The following is a 16,827-nucleotide window of genomic DNA, read 5'->3' as shown; positions in this document are numbered from 1 at the left end:
CAATTTTCACACCCAAGTAAGTGACACTCCTGCAGCTCTGACACCCAACCCTGGGAAAGTCCAGGCAAGGGTGGAGAGGTTATCAGGGCTTCATCACTTCAGCACAGCTCCTGATATCAAGCCTGCAACTGGATATAAACTTTAATTTGATGCTCAGAAGCCCCTCTTACAATCTCTGTTGCAGTAACTCTGCAGTTCAAACATTGCTTAATTGTGTTTACTTTATTTTTCTGATGCATTTGTAATGTTAGGTGCTGTACACAAAATGGGAGGGAAAGGGTGCTTGTCAGGTTTAAAACTGTCCTCATTAGCTATTTGTTCATTTGAGGCCACCAGTTTGGTGGCAGACAGTGTACCAAGCCATTGAGGGTCTCATACCGTAAGAATGTGTGTAAACTTTGCACCCTGCAAGACACCTCAAGATGAGTTCAAAGGTTCCCACGCAAGGGCTCAAAAGAGGAGATCAAGGAGTGGACATATTATGAGCACAGACTAAAGAATGGGTCTGCTTGTAATAAGCTTATATTTGTTATTCAACATTTTGTTCTGTTTTTACTACTTCTGTGTCTACTTCTTGGTGTCGGATTTGTGGTCACATTGGCATTGTTCATCATCATTTTTAAGTCATTTTGTGTTTTGTTGTGCATCTTTCTGTGGTCGTCTGGTTTTATTCAACTGAGTTCAACTGAGTTAGTCAGAAGGCTTGTTCAGTAATGGTTTGAGTCATTGCATCATTGTTTCACAGAATATTAGATTTCAAATTTTTGTATTATTGGTGTATATGAGTGTAAATGTCTTAGGAAGTGGGCTCTAACCATCCACATATTATTTAGTTAATATATTTAGCATAGGGATATGATGCATGAAATATGTGAAGTGTCGATCTGCAAACACAAGTACCGTACTAGCAGAGATTAGCCGCCTGCTGTTGTGGTTGTGGTTTATTATCCAGTTACGTCAGTACATTTACAAAATCACTTGAAATCAGTAAAACTACTTCCCTTATGAGTTAATAACTTTATATTTACTTTACTAACAATATACATACTGCAGCATTGCAATATAAAGCACTGCACATTAACAAAAAGGGCAACTGTTGTCATGTGTAGTCTGTAGTGCAAATGGTGATTGTACACTTTTGATTGTCTTGGTGTAAACGGTGAGAGTTGTGACAGTTAGTTGCAAACAGTGGAATTGGAATACTAATTCAGCCAAATGTGTTTTGTGGAAGCACTCATCCCTCCCATGCTCTCCAGTGAGTTGTGGGAAATCACCTCATCCAATCACCTTCTGTAGAGATCTTCTAAGTTTAAACCAAATACAATCACGCTATTCAAGCCTTGTCGTGTCTGTGGTTATTAGTTTCAACTGACTGCTTCAATGGTTCTTAAACGTTTTCCATTTGACTATCTAAGCCCAGATCTTGATCTGCTCTGCTGAGACTTTCCTGTCACCCAGTTTCCGCACTTTGGGCAGGAAATGTTGTGTTTACAACCTCGCACCTATCCATGGGAAAAAGCTGTTCGGGTACAAACAGGAGCATGTGTTTGGAAGCTTCCAATAAACAAACTAAAACCGGAAACTCCATAGAAGAAGAGATGAGTTTTCTATTCCTTTTAAAAAGTTTCATTTCCGGTGGGTTAGTGAACACTGCCAGCAGTTTGTATTCACTGTTTATTTATGACAGTAGAAGAGAACCTACAGTTCCATGTAAATACAGAAATAAGCCCCTGACATTCACGTTCATTTGATGCATTTTATTGCAACTTTCGATAAAATACAAAAGAGGTAGACATGTTATAGGAATAACTTAAGCATACATTCTGGTTTGGTATATGAAAAGGCTCTATTTACATGTATTTACAGGAATAAATTAAGAGAAATATATATATGTATAAATATATATTATCACATTGTGAAACAGTTTGTCTTCAGGTTTTAAAGGAGGACTTTTAATTCAGCTCCTTTTCGACCTCCCCCTCCTCATCATCGCTGTCTTCATCGCTGCTGGAGTCGTCATAAGGGCAGATGGTGGCTTGGACCGGATAGTTACGCAGGAGCATTTCTGCCTCGCGGTACAGATAGTCGAAAAATCTCGACTTCGGCCAAAACAACCTTTAAAAAGAAGAAAAAACATAAATAAGATATAATAAAAGACCAGACATGAAAACAAAGGTGTAGATGTGTTCGCAAATCTCCACTTACTTCACTGGGTGAACGACCTGAGGGGTTTTGAGGTGCTTTGCATCAGAACGGGCTCCGTGCATGGATTGAGCCTGAAAGTTAAACAGGTCTGTTAGACGTTTGGTCCATTAAACAATTCACCTTTACTTTGAAAGACGTGCTAAATTTAACTACACTTACACTCTGTGCGGCGCGTTTCTTCTCTTTTCCAGTCCACGGTCTCCACAAATTGGACTGCTGGGTAACATTATCTCCAGTAAAAGTTAATCCACTAGCACTGGTGAAATTGTCCATGGTTGCTTGCAGTGATCAGTGCTGTGTGAAGTCCTCGGAGGATGTGCTGCTGAAAGCAGGAACATCCTATTTATCAGGGCCCCGGCGACTGGTGCCAAATTGCGCTTTGACGCGTCTCCAAGTGTTTCCATGCGCCACGGTGTTGAGGTGAGAAGTCACACTCTAGCAAACTCGGACCATATGGTCACTTTTTCTCTAATCATCTCAACATTGAATGTATACAGCCGATTTCTTCTACAGGACCGGGGTATTTAAAACACTTTTCAAATAAAGTATTAGTGTTTATTTGCCCAATTGTCCTGATAATTAGGGCACCGTGTACGACTCTTAAGGGTTTGGGCCTTTGTAAAGGCATCATTTTATTCTTTAAAGCTCACCTGGTAGCATGACTCTAAATTGGTTTTAAATCAACTGCTGTTTCAGTTTTAATTGTAAAAATATTGTTGTTATAACCTGTTGAAGGCTTCGACCTTTTTACCTTTACCTTATCTGTTATTTTCCTCTGTAGCCATTTGGGTGCGAGGTGCGAAGAAACGCGTGCCCAACTGTTAATTGCCTGCTGAGTGAGATGATCGAGGAAGGCTCGTGTGCTTGGAGGGGGTGTTGACACGCGTCAGGTTTTTATTTATACAACAGCAGGAGGGTCGCTAATAGCTGCACCTCAGCAGATGCAGCGCTTGAATGCATCAGCTCAAAGAAATCCTATTAAAACGGAATTCTGGGACTTCTATAGGAGTTTCACAGTTTAGGTTATTCTGTAATCTACTCACTTAATTAGCCCACTTTACTTAAATAAAACGATGTGTTACCTCCCATCGCACCAGTAGGGGGCGGCGTGAGGCTACATGCTGAGATCAACTGCTAATTAGAGCGAAGTAACACCCAACACACTTTTAAATGAACTGTCTGCCCACTGCGGGTGTTTGCGCAAAGAGAGAGAAAGACAGAGAGATTCATTTGTATCATTTGTTAAAAGTGGGTTTGCTCCGTGATTAGGTTATGTTAGGTTAGGTTGTGTTTAAAAGTAAACTGTGCATGACTGTAGCTGAATTGTGCCCACTAGCCCCATTCACACAACACAACTCCTCTGGGGAGCCAGAGTTTGGAGCTAATAAGGTCCACACGGACCTTGTTCTCTCCACTTTTTCTCTTGCTTTCACTGTCTGGCTCTTAGTCTCCTTTTCTGCTTACGAGTTAACTGGATTCTACTCATCCTTTTGCAATTATTTGAACTATACCGGCCTATATAGCATGTTATAGGCGATACTTTATTCTGTTTGTTGCATATGCACAAACATGACTTTTGTTAGGTTCACAAAATTAAACACATTAATGAAATACGACAGAGCACAGTAAAACTAACTCAGCTAAAAGTGTTTTTTTTTTTATTTAATGCTGGTTATCAAAAAGATATAACTTGTGTATTTGTAATATTATAGTGACAGCTCTGCAAAACACACGTCACATGCACTGAGAGAACAGTGCAAAATATGTCACAAGACAAATTATATTTTACAGAAGCAGGAACAGAGAAGCAAATTCAAAGTCTTTGTCAAATTTGAATGAAAGAACATTTTTACTGCCTGTCACAACCACAGAAAAACACAACTGACCACACATGCACACACACTGCTGTATGTGTAAGGACTCGGTCAATATATTAAGGATGCTTATCTCAGAGAGCGCTGGCTATCCAGGAAAAAGCCATTATCCCTTATTGACTAAACCCATTAGGCATAAATCAGTATAGGTTTCAGAGAAGATGAGCTGCTTGCTGGTTTTCAATATGTGGATTTTGCAAAGAAGAAGCTGCAGCTCCCTACTGGAGAGGTGTCTGTAATTTTAATCAAAACCTGAATTTGTCTGACCTAAAAGTTCACCATTTTAAATTTAACAAGCCCCCTTTTTACGGGTTTCCTCATATAATCTATATCTTCAACTGCCACTGTTTTTCTGCTGGATCTATTTTAGTGTTTTAGATGAGAAGCTACCCTTAAAGTGATGCACTGAAATTGCTTTTTCTCTTTGACTATCGATGGAAAATAAACACTCATGTTATGCTCAAGTGGTAGGAATATTTTTAGGGTTAGTTAGTTTCCTTGGACTTCAATGTTCTTCTGTCTAGTACATGCTGGGGTACTTATAAAAATATTCATCATCTTTAAAGATGCCGGTTGTCTTCCAGGAACTGACAAGCTAGTTCCATTTACAAGATGATGCTAATAGAAAATCTACCCTTAAGCCTTATTTTAATGAACAGAGAGCAACCTGAATGTAATATATCATCCCTGAGATTAAAAAGGTTAAATATGCTGTGTGTTGTTAGTATTTGTTTTCCAAAGAGAGGATTGAGAGGTTTAATGGATTGATAGTGAATGTGTGAAAGCAGCTGTATGTGTCTCCTCTTTTCTCCTCCCTGCATTCACACTCACAACATTTTCCTCCACAGCACTCCCCGTGATCCAAAATGATCCCCTCCCTCTCACTGACGACAACCCTTGTCTATATTTGGTTCTATGCAGGCTCAGTGATTCCTTCACATCACTGACTTATCATTGCTTTGTCAGGCTGGGTTCACATTTGAAAAGATAACTCAAACATAGTGCACAGGTAAGATCTGTGTGAGATCTGTGTATTGTAAAGACCCATTGATTGACAAGCATTGCGAATTAGTCAAGGCTAATTGTTTATTCTAAATATCATCTTTACCAAGAGGTCAAAATATATTGAAGTTGTATAATTAATATTTAAATTTCAAGTTTAATCTTGAATAAGTAAATTCCACCTATGGCACAGCCGTATAAAGATCTAAAAATACTTTAAACTGTTTTTACCACCTTGACATTGACCTTTGCTTTGATATGAGTAGTGCTCCTCAGTGACTGTGGATTACCACAGAGACATTTCTTCATGTCACAATAAAAAGGAGGAGAGGCAGCCTTTATTTCACGTACTACAGAGGAGCTGTCACAGCCTCAGCACTTTTCACCACCTTCCTGCTTCCAGCTTTCATTTAGAGAACTTGTTTAAAGCGGCCTTTCAACATAGTGCATCAAATGGAAGACGATCGTTTTATAGATGCTTCAGCTTCCAAAGAGATGTACACACTGTAACAATATCTAAAAATGTCAATACACATTGCATTTAAATGCAGATACTGTGCACACTTAGGGAATTAGCATTATGAAGAGGACATATAATTTCTCCCTACAGAACCCCAAATGATCAGTGAGGCATTGAGCTTGGATGTAGTTAAAAAGATCCAAGTTTCAGAAAAACAGAGTATAGTTCTTCCATCAAATGTCCTGTAGACACGTATTGAACCTACTTGCAAGATTTCCCTCACACGTGTTTTAGGGTTGATGTCATGATTGATTTATGAGTGTCACGGTGCGTTTATATCGCTTTCCCTGAGCCAGGAACTGTGTTTTGAGAACAGCTGGGCAGAAGGTCAGACTGATCCAGATCCTGGTTTAATTGAAGACCCGAGTGTTCCCTTGGAAACCATCCGACATGGTAAAAATGCACTGTAAATAGAAGCAGGCAGAGTTCAGAGAAAAAATATTAGGAAAACAAGGAAATTCATTTGCAAAGCATAAAGCATGAAACAATGAATCTGACAATAGGCTAGAACAGGTTAACAGACTCTATCATGTAGCTACAGTGGCTTTTATATAATAGTAAATTGTGCATGCCATTATCGTGCCATTGTCTTTTTGTGATAGTTGTTGTTTTATTAATTAATTAAATAATATGTCTCCCCCATCTTTCAATTATGTATTCAGAATTCATTGATTTACACTTACTCCATCATATTTGTTTTATCTTATAGACTGCAATACCAACACAAATGGCAAAGATGACAGTTCCTGTCTTTTCCTTTTTTACACTGCACTCGTATTAACTTGCATGACTACTCAAGTTGCAGCATAGGTTTGAGTTTATACTGACAAAAAAAGGTATGGAAGGCTCATCATAGCTGATGTGCTGAAAAATTCCACTTGTCAAAATCAATTTTACTCAAAGGAGAGAAAGAGAGAATATCTGAGGTTGATTGTGAAGTACAAAAAATGGGAAATAATGTGCACTGAATGAAAAGTGTGGGTTTAAGTGTGTGCTTGAGGGCTGAATTTGTAATGGGGCACAGTAGTGAATTTATGCTTGTGGAGGTTAAAGGGCTGTTCTGCAGACAATGAACTGAGTAGCAGACACAAGGACATTATGATTTATTAACAAATGATTGAATGAATGATTTTTCACTTTTGGAACTCACAAAAAGAAAGTAAAGGGAAAAAATCTGGCCTGTGCTTGACCATTTCTAAAGCAGCCTTCAGAGTTTTACTAAGTGTGAAAAAAGGTCCTCCTTGTTCATTTAAAGAGGGGAGTGTGTTTAATGTAGTGGGGACTGGCACCACAGGGGGGTCTGGCAAAACAACACAGCCTTATGCATAAATAAAACTGGATGTGGTTCAACTTGTTCTGCAATGCAGGATGATGTCATTTGGTAAGATGCTGCATTCGTCAATCATGTGCATGTAAGTGCACATTCCCGGGGAATTATTTCAAAGCCATATTTCCACTGTTTACCTCCAGATCATCATGACTGAATTTCTGCTCTGTATAGAGTGAGGCCTTGAGCCCGCTGTGTTGTTTTAATGCAAGGAGACAGTGTTTAAATGCAATGTGTCTGAACACAACACTGCCTGTTGGGGATTATGCACATAGAAAAAATGCCCAAGCAGCATCTATGAATATTACACTGGGTGCTAGTAGCCCAGCAGAGCACATTTGTGGAATGAATGTTAAAGAGAAAAATGCAAAAATCTGAGTTTGAATCAATCAAAAATAACGAAGAAGCAACAAGCAACAAAATGCACAGACACTCACACACAGAGTGTGTGGCAGAGAGAGGGAAAAACAATTTTGCTTTTCAAAGGTTAAAAAAAATAAATCAACCTTCACACATTTGTTTCATACATTTTTTACATTAGAATTTTCTGGTTTTAACAAGTCATGATGTTTAACTGTCCCACTTCTCAACCAAAACAGCAACTGCAGTACTGAGTCAGACAACACAGCACCCAGGGTCATTTACATGCATCGATGGTTTGCAGCCTCTTCAGAGGAGTATTGAGTCTCAACTTACGTCGAGGTTTGGACTTCAGGAAAGGTGAGTGATAGGGTATAGGAGAGATACTGGGCCTTTATCAAATCGTTTGTACATGTTAGCACCAGGCTACTGCGTGTGACAAATGTATGTAGTGTAGCTGCCTAATCTGAAGTTAAATAAACAGAAGTACAGCGCATGAAGAGTTTTAATGACAAAGAAAGCTCCTGTGATCTCATTTAGAGTAACAAAGTTTTTCAACTAATAACATGCAGCCAGCCACTCAGCAAAACACACCATATTTTGAATGTGAGGAGCCATTTTAAAAGCTACTATAAACTCTTAATAGTCAATTAGCCACCTGTTTGTCCATATTACAGAAACGGTTTTTCGGCTTCGGCGCACACAACGCCGGTTAAAACAAGACACCTGGGGCTGAGCAACGAAAACAGCTTTAAAAGACAGGGGCAATGTTTTCCCATCATTTAACAGGCACCCAAGTGACCAAATATTGCAATTGATCCCAACAGTGAAATCAGATAATGTTAACTTGCTATTAACATGTGTTTTCCACAAAAATGTCCTTTTCACTGCTTTTATTGAGTTTGCCACCTACTATCAAACATCAGTGCAATAAGTGCATAAATGTCAGTGTGGAGTTGTGACTCCTTGTTGTCAAAAAGTACTAACTCCTCTAACCGGTTACATGAAGAGCTAATTTACAGCACTAACGAATACAGACTGCAGATTGTTGGGTGCAGGGGGAGGGGGCATATTTGGTGGGGTCTTTCTACATATTTGCTATTCTAAATATAATCGGCACACATCTTTTGTGTCAGTGATACTAACAGTATGAGTTCCGCGCTCACTGAGAAGTACTTACAGCATTTAGCTGCCAACTACAGCATCACTTTGCACATTTCTTTTCATCTCAGCCCTTGGAAGGTTCTCTGTGAAAAGAGCAAAGCATATTAGCCCTGTCTCACCGTGACCACTGTGTCTAAAGTAGAAGAAAGGCACAGCTCAAAGAATAATACACCAAATAGAAGCCAGTGGGACTGCTTTGAGTTACTGACTGGTTTCTGTGCTATATGCATTTTTGATCTGAAGCTGAAAAAGACAAAATAAAATTTCTTTAGATGAGCTTTAATGCAGCCTATCCATTCCTTCCAACCTTTAATAAAACCGACACCATAATAACTGACACATATAATGTGTATTTATATATATATATATATATAGATAGATAGATAGATAGATAGATAGATAGAGAGAGAGAGAGAGAGAGAGAGAGAGAGAAAAAAGTGATTTCACTGTGGTTATGTTGTCTCATTTGTAGTTCAGTATCATGAGATGACATTAATATGTCTAGTCTTATTGTTTGATATTTTGGGTTAGGACCCTTAATGTAACATCTCGATACATTTGAAAAGCCATTATTTGAAGCTGATTTTTTTATACTTTCAGCCAATTTGTTTTGAGTTAGCCTATCTATGAGGAGAGAGGGTTGTAGAGTCCCTATAGGAATTTTGTTCTTATCACATACAGGAAGCAAATTGGAAGGAGCGCAGACATCAGAGTGGTGGATGAGCTTTTAAGGCATTCGACTTTAATGCAGGATACTGGAGTTTGCATTCAATCCCAATTTAGTGGACTGTGCAACTACACAGATATTTCCAAATCTGATCAACCTGCTGTGGCTAATGATAAAACAAGTTCTGCCAAAACTGAGACCAAAAAACGTCAAAAAACGCCAAAAAACATCTTGCAGCTGGAGCATCCAGGGCTACATAAAGCAACACAGCATCGTCAAATTCATAAAAGGTAAAAAAACATTACCCATATTGTAGGTCAAAACTCTGATCATTTTAATACAGTAAAGTACATAAAGGGCACTAAGTTCAAAAAGATTTCAATTTATTATGTATTCTATTACATCGTAGTATGCCAAAGTTATTAAGATAGAAAATCCATTGTAGTGGAGCATCAGTGAGCGAATAAATGTCTGAAGTGGCTCTGCTAAGAGGTTCTTCATAAATTAAAATAATGCAGGACTACTAATTGAGCTTGTTGCTTGAGTGAAGATTTATCAAAGCGTGAAGAAAAGTCTATTAACAATGTGATGTTTCGGGGTTTTAATAAGCAGTTCTTTCCTCAGGCAGAGTCATGCACACGTTTTCAAAATGTCCTCAGGGCACACAATTTTAAAGTCATTAGTCAGGCTTTGTTTACAGCCCCTTCGCTCCAGTCAAATGGCAAATGGACACCATGTGCACTGCCTCCAGAGACTTGATAAAACTGTACGGGGAGTTTTCACTAAAACCAATGGCCCAACTTTGATATTTCCATGAATGCTGAAAATAGATGTAGGTTGTCAGCACAATAGTACATTGAAGATGTGCTACCTGATAACTCTGCCAAATCCTCATTCTCACACACGGGTATTAAACTTCACTGTGCTTTGATTTATAGGCTGTGTCAGTGGACACTATGAAACAATCTGGATTATTTACTGTGTTAGGAATTTGTTAAATTGGCTGGTATATAGTATGGGCCTACACTTTTCTTAGCAGATGTTTGTGCTGATAGATTAAAAAGAGACATTCTGAAGGTGGAAACTCCAAGGTCTAGAGTGGTTTTAACCACTTTTTTAACAACAAGAACAAAGAATTTCAACTTTTCAACCAGAATGGAAGAAGAAAGAAACACAGGGATCAGTCAGATAATTAAATGCACTTGGTGGTGCACTGTGTGCTCTGACACCTGACCAGTATAGCATTTTTTACATGCTGACCCTCATCCACCAAAACATTAAAATCACCAGGTGGTATAAAACAGCATCTGGAGAAGATTTTTACTGTAAATGTTCTAATACATTTGGCTTCTACGTTTGACTAATGGATTTTCAAAGTGTGTTTCTCACACACATATAGACCGTGGTTGGGTTTAGACAACAAAACCCTTTTGGTTTGGATTGAACTGCTTTTTCCTTTGTGGTTGGAATTACTTAAGGTGCAAAAGATATTACAGTTTAGTTGTAGTGAATAAACATAATTTTGGGGCTACTGAGGTTGAGTCTCTTACCCACAAATAGAATAAATTCAGTACACGATTATAACACAACAATAACCTCCACACTTTAAGAATTGCCAGCTGCAGTGGAAACACCTGGTCTCGTCATATTAGAAGAATTATGTTAACTCCCAGACTGACTGGTTACGATAGGCTTTTTTTTTTTTTTTTTTTGCAGTGTAATCTCAGTATCCCAGCGAGTGAGTCGCCAATATAAAGGATGTTGGACGACGGTGATGCGCACTGGAGGGCTCGTCAAAAATCTGCCGTTTGGCTTAAAGGACTTTGAGGAGGATACATTGAGATTTTCCGTAATTGTGAAGCGATGGATTTCCCTGCTCATTATCACCTTTTTTTTTAGCACTTCGTTACAGAAAATGAACATCTAGGCGAAAATCCGATGGGCTGGTGGAGTTCCCACATTCACAGGCTGATTTGTTTTCAGATAGGCTTCGCATCCCTGGAGATTGCTCTTTGTAAACTTTGTGTATATAGTAGCTTAATAGCATTCATTCATACAGGTTCATTCAATTTGTTTTTTGTCGTGAAATATACGAGGAAACGGTTTACAATGTCCGAGTTTCACAATCGGAGCCAAACCAGCGCACGTCGCAGTGACTACGTGTGGCAGTATGAATATTATGACGAAGAGCCGGTGTCTTTCGAGGGACTCAAAGCGCACAGATGTAAGATACAGCTGAGAAATCTCCTAATGCCTTCATTGCCTTTTACTTTGTGAAGCATGTGTGTGTGTGTGTGTGTGTGTGTGTGTGTGTGTGTGTGTGTGTGTGTGTGTGCGCGCGCGCGCGCCTTCCAATACGCGCGAGTCTATGTTTGTGCATGCGACATCAGCCACTCACCTTTAACGCTGTTGATAATGATTCATTACCCCCGACACATTCCCCCCGACCTTTCAGTCTTTCTTCTTTCAGCTGTGGAGCTATTGTCTGCTTCTCTATAATAAATAAAGAAGGAAAAAACAAAACTAGCTGCAAAAATTTCTGCAGTAAATGCATTAACGTTTTACATGACAGTGGTAAATGAACAAGCCAAATAAATGAATAAATGAACAAAAAGGGTAATCAAACAAAATAGCAGGGCAAAAGATGTCTAATCAATTTTAAAAATGCCGAATGGTCACATCAGCAGGAGCAATTGGTCGTTTTGATCTAAAAGTGGGAATGAGATAAGTTATACATAGCGATTAATCATTGAACCAATGTGCAATAATAACATTTTTATTTCTTCTGTTGCGTTTCAGACTCAATTGTAATCGGCTTTTGGGTCGGACTCGCCGTGTTTGTCATATTCATGTTCTTTGTTCTCACGCTGCTCACAAAGACAGGAGCACCACATCAAGAGTGAGTACAATAGCAGGATGCAATCCCCCCTTTCACTTTCAATTTCAGCACCAAGGAGAGCTCAAGCAGTTCAGCTCTAACAGATCCAGCACCTTTCCTCAGCATCACGGGGCTTTGATGAGTTCCACTGATTCCTCTGCTGATCTGCTTGTGGGGTCTATTGTAAGGTTGACTGACCACTGGTCGCCCTCACATGTGTGACGTTGTGAAAAGATGATATCTAACTTGAAGGCGATACCCGGGTGGCAAAAGATTGTTATGCAAAGATTATCTCTGTAAACCAGCCACAACATTGATACCACCTGGTGGTTTCAATGTGGTGGACAAGGTCAGCAGGGGCTACGCAGCCTGCACTGTGTTCTGACACCTGCCATCATTCTCCCCAAGCCGACCCATGTCCACGACCCATGTATCAAAAGCACCAGGTGGTTTCAGGTTTTGGCTGATTAGAGTATAGACTAGATGTAATTACATCCTGTTCTTTGTGCAGAAAGGTGCCAAGCAGGTTTTTCATTATTACAGTCATTTACAGACAGAGAGATAACTAGTGAAAAAGAGGAACACAAGGCAAGAAATGTTCAGTAATTGAAAGTGTTCTGAACAAAATTGAGAATAAACTCGTGTGTCATATTTTTAAAACCTTTTTTGATGCAGTCTTATTATGGGTGTTTTCTTTTTTGTCTTTTTACAGAAACCCAGACTCTGCTGATAAGCGCCATCGACCAGATAGCTGTCTGGTTGACATTGATGGCCTTCAAGATGAAAACGACAAAGCTTTCTCTCGACCATTGCTAGCGGGGTCCCACTCATATTTACATTTTTATGTCAACAAGGAGGATCAGGGTCAGGGGAAGCAAAAAACTGAAGATATGAATGGTGGAAAGCACCCAGGGGCGTGGGCCCATCCTGGAGCCTGCAGTGGGGCAAGGGGTATTGGCTCCTCTGGGATGGGTGATATGGAAGAGGAGGCTGAGGAAACTGGGGGAAATCAACCTCTTAAAGGTCTATTGGAAGACAGTACAGACAGAGAGTCTGCATTTCTGTCCCACTTCAACATCCCTAATTTTGTGAACTTGGAGCACAGTTCAATATTTGGAGAGGAGGATCTGTACGAGCCGTCCGTCATGCTGGAGCCCCCGTCTCACTCTCAGCACTGTGACCTCCACTAAGGATATTTCTCCAAAGAGATGAAAGGCATGGACATACCTGTATTGTAGCAAAATTACTTGCTTTCCTTTCACAAGACCATTTGTGACCTGACTAAAGGAAACTCTCACCTAAATATGTTGCTATCAAGCTGATACTCTGAGTTTTTTTTTTTTTAGCCTTTTCCACACGAATACATTTAGATCAGCACGAGCAAGGGTGCACAAAGGATGAGACACGTTTCACTCTTACAAGGTGATATTTCATCTTCAAAAATAGCCCCTCAAAAATGGCCCTTTTCACGTCGACTTTGGTTCAACTGAACAGGATGTGGTTGTACCGTACTGGGCAAGACGTCTTTCTACACCGGAACAGATAAAGCACAGAGGGGGCAGTGGAGTCACGGGGGAAATACGCCGTGTAAAAGTCATACTGTGACTGTTGTTGTCTTGTTTTCTTCTGCAGTCCTTGACCAACAACACACTCCTGGATTAAAAATATGGAATTAAATGATTTCTGTATTTAAAACAATTAGCAATTGATTAGAAAAGTTCTTTATGTAATAAGTAGCACAAAATTAAACATATTACTGCTCTTTTTTTTTTTTGGCAAGCTAACCTTGGATAAGAGGCCATGGATAAAAATATGACATGATGCTTTTGCAGTCAGAATTCTGTACAACTTAGAAATGATGTATGTTAATTAAATTGTTTTTAAGCTCACGTCAAGATTGGTTGGGTGTAGCATTTATAAATTGCTCGATGCATTTTCAGATTTAAACCGATGAGTCACAGCATTGGTGGCTTAAATGTCAAACGGGGGGGGGCACCCTAGTCACTCTGACCAGTATGCTGTATGTTCTGACACCTTCATCAGGGCCAGCATCAAACTTTTCCCAAGCTGACCCCTGTCCACATTCCTATACTATAACATCTTATAATGGCACTGGATCAAAAGATCATATGTAACTCGAACGCCGTCACTAAAAGGTTCAGTGTTAAACTTGTGCTTAGCAGTGCTGCACTCCTGTGTCTTTATTCATGTAAAAAATCTTCTTCCAAGTTAAAACTAATTAAATTACTTTGAGCAGTATTAGGTGATGATTATGCAAAGGAACATTGCACATGCATGCAGGCACAAGCTACATATACTTGACTGATGGGAGGATGTGCTGGGAATGCCAGAGACTCTATCAACATTAACGTAACACTGACTCCACCCGATCAGTACATTAGATTTTGACAAACGACCCATTTAGTTGCCTTTTCTGTACCAAGCTCCTCAGCTGGGAAATTTCTTATATTACTGCAAAAATTAATTCTTTCTTGAGCAACACTGAAATAGTTTCTGATCAATTCAAAATGATGGCAGATTTCACAGGGAATAGTTTTAGAATTTGGTTATTTTCTTTCCTTTTCCCTCCTATTCTTCCTCAGTTAGCCTACGTGATAAATATAGCTGCACACAAGTGGCTAATGCTCAGAGGCTTTGTTTAGATTCGCTTGTGATACTAGTAAAGTGTAAAGAAAAACCTGCAAGTTCGGAGCTCAATCCGTAAGTGTTGAATCAGGGGCAGCACAGTTGCTGACAAACGGAGCCTGTGCCTGCGTGGGTGCTTTTGTGTGTTACCCTCAAGCAAGCTGAAAGACGCTTGTGACCTGGGAGGAGACGTGCCTGGCACTGCCGAAAAAAATACATTAGTGTTGTTATCACCACATGGAATATGTAATTCCTTGATTTCTGAATGGCAGAACTTCAAAACAAAAACATCACTGGACACAGTTGCTGTGGTGATGTAGGACTAAATAGCCTGGCGATGAGGAAGACAGCAGTGAATCACGTTCTTACTTTTGTATTTTCTACATGAGGAGGTGTTCAGTCAAACTGTGTCCACCACTGAATCCCAAAGACAAGAAATCTGACACGACATTCACATGGAAAACTAAGACTAGAGAAAAGTGAATAATTTTCTAACTCAATTTGTGAACTCAGTGTGTGTGCAAATTTGCCAGTAAACACACTCTCTGTCGTTAGAAATGACAGCCAACTTCTCATGTGCTTCACTATCAAGTGCAGGCTCCACGTTGCTTTGCATTCAAGCTCTGATTAGTCTTTTCCAATTCTACCTTTTCCTGTGTGTGTAGTGACGATCAACAACCAGTGGGTGGGGCAATAGAGTTATTTGAATTCCATGTAGAAAGTCTGCCATTTGCTCTTTCTCCAAAATGTCCTGCGGCGATGTCTCTAGACATTGTGGTTGACAGTTGGTTGGTTGCAATGACACTTCAACAAATGAGCAGCAGTGGGAGAGCGCCTCAGAGGGAGAGGCAGGCATGGAGAAAAGAAAACACTGACATTTTGCTAAGGCAGACCATTCTCGGGGATACAGTGGGCGTTAGAAAGAAATGCCCGTCAAATGTAAAATTACATGTTCAGTTGCACGAAGTTGCAACATATTTCACAGCAGTCATGGACATGCTGCCATCATATGATCATGGGCAGTGTTATACATAACTACAACTTCTTTTTCCATTTCAAGGATAAGCCCTGGAGAAGAAATGCAATAAAGACTTCCTCGCTACCTACTGCAGTTGAACTCACTGACCTCTGATGAGTATGACTCAGACAAATTTAATAAACTCCATTCAAATTCAAGAAATTGTTTTACAGAGGCAACTACCTTGACTAAAGGTTATCCAAATCACCAGGATGACTACAGCTAATGTGTTATTGAACAATTAGAGCATATTCTCTCTAGCATTTCATCAGTGGTGATGAAAGATGTGAATTAAAAAATGCACTAGAACAGTCAACTCACTATACTAACCGATTTATATAAGACCCCTCATCTGTATTTTCTGCTTGAAGCTTAGTAAACATACAGTGTTACTTATTAAAAAAAAACCTTTGACGCCCAACACACTTACACATCTGTTTAAAAAGCTGAGAAAAAAAAGCACCAGACATTTCTTAGAGATGAGATTAATGTGCTGTATTCCTATTCTAACTTCAAAAGATAGTCTGTCTGCAGCCTGCCAATTCAACTCTCTTGCCAAGCAGCAAAATCTGGGTGGAAACAGACAATGCGTAAGTCGGTCTCTCTCTCTCTCTCAACAACAACAAAGCAGCTGTTTACACATGGCTCCTGTGGAGCTGCTCGCTTGAACAAAAGGAGGCCGATAACATTGGACAGCTGCCAGGTACGCATGTCTGTAACTGTGCTAATGTGACACAGAGCAGTGCTAAGCTGTGTATATAATACGTTTTTATTATCCTGTATACTCTTGTTAGCCACATGGAAATTACTCCGATAAGTACGATGTATCACCCATGTATTTGCATAGGGAGTTTATTACAACTTCTTGAGACAGTCCTTAGAATCTGGGTCAATAGTGGAGCCAGCAGAGGTGAAGAGGCACTGAGGTGCGTATGGTTTTTCTAGGTTTTTTTTAATACGTCTGTAACTTTCAATCAGCGGTTTGCTTAATGAGTTCCAAAACAGTAACATCTGACCTGTGGCCACTTAGGGACAGTTAAGCAAGTCCAGCCAAATTTTTAGTATTATGTTAGGTTACTTTGTGTGTGTTCCTATCAGTAAGAGAAGAAAAGAACGACAATGCATACATTTTTCATAAGGTGTAGAATGAGACGGGTTTCGGCTTC

The 16,827-nt window shown here is 39.7% G+C and overlaps 2 protein-coding genes across 2 annotated transcripts in view; one reads left to right on the top strand and one right to left on the bottom strand.

Moving 5' to 3' along the window:
• Positions 1-1,683: 1,683 nt before the first annotated feature.
• ripply2 (ripply transcriptional repressor 2) overlaps positions 1,684-16,827 on the bottom strand; it is a 16,652-nt gene continuing 1,508 nt past the window's right edge. Inside the window, exons 3-7 of the mRNA XM_067481322.1 lie at positions 11,518-11,612; positions 8,469-8,535; positions 2,365-6,005; positions 2,206-2,276; positions 1,684-2,115 (exon numbers count right to left, since the gene is read on the bottom strand). Of these exons, the coding sequence (XP_067337423.1) occupies positions 1,953-2,115; positions 2,206-2,276; positions 2,365-2,478 (348 nt within the window). The 5' untranslated portion in view covers positions 2,479-6,005; positions 8,469-8,535; positions 11,518-11,612 and the 3' untranslated portion in view covers positions 1,684-1,952. The remainder of the gene's footprint in view (positions 2,116-2,205; positions 2,277-2,364; positions 6,006-8,468; positions 8,536-11,517; positions 11,613-16,827) is intronic.
• Positions 9,451-13,926, top strand: LOC137102137 (melanocortin-2 receptor accessory protein 2A-like). Its single transcript, XM_067481321.1, has 3 exons — positions 9,451-11,343; positions 11,919-12,018; positions 12,710-13,926. The coding sequence occupies exons 1-3, from the start codon at positions 11,058-11,060 to the stop codon at positions 13,185-13,187; spliced, it is 864 nt and encodes a 287-aa protein (XP_067337422.1). The 5' UTR covers positions 9,451-11,057; the 3' UTR covers positions 13,188-13,926.

The sequence above is a fragment of the Channa argus genome, chromosome 17 (assembly GCF_033026475.1).
Source record: "Channa argus isolate prfri chromosome 17, Channa argus male v1.0, whole genome shotgun sequence".
Taxonomy (NCBI): Eukaryota; Metazoa; Chordata; class Actinopteri; order Anabantiformes; family Channidae; genus Channa; species Channa argus.
Note: the sequence above shows the minus strand (reverse complement) of the source record. Positions and strands in the feature narration are given on the sequence as shown.

Bases quoted from the DNA above. Each gene is read 5' to 3' on its own strand.
- LOC137102137 (XM_067481321.1), top strand. From the start codon at position 11,058: ATGGGCTGGTGGAGTTCCCACATTCACAGGCTGATTTGTTTTCAGATA. The intron at 11,344-11,918 runs GTAAGATACAGC...GTTGCGTTTCAG, and splicing joins GGGACTCAAAGCGCACAGAT to ACTCAATTGTAATCGGCTTT. The intron at 12,019-12,709 runs GTGAGTACAATA...GTCTTTTTACAG, and splicing joins ACAGGAGCACCACATCAAGA to AAACCCAGACTCTGCTGATA.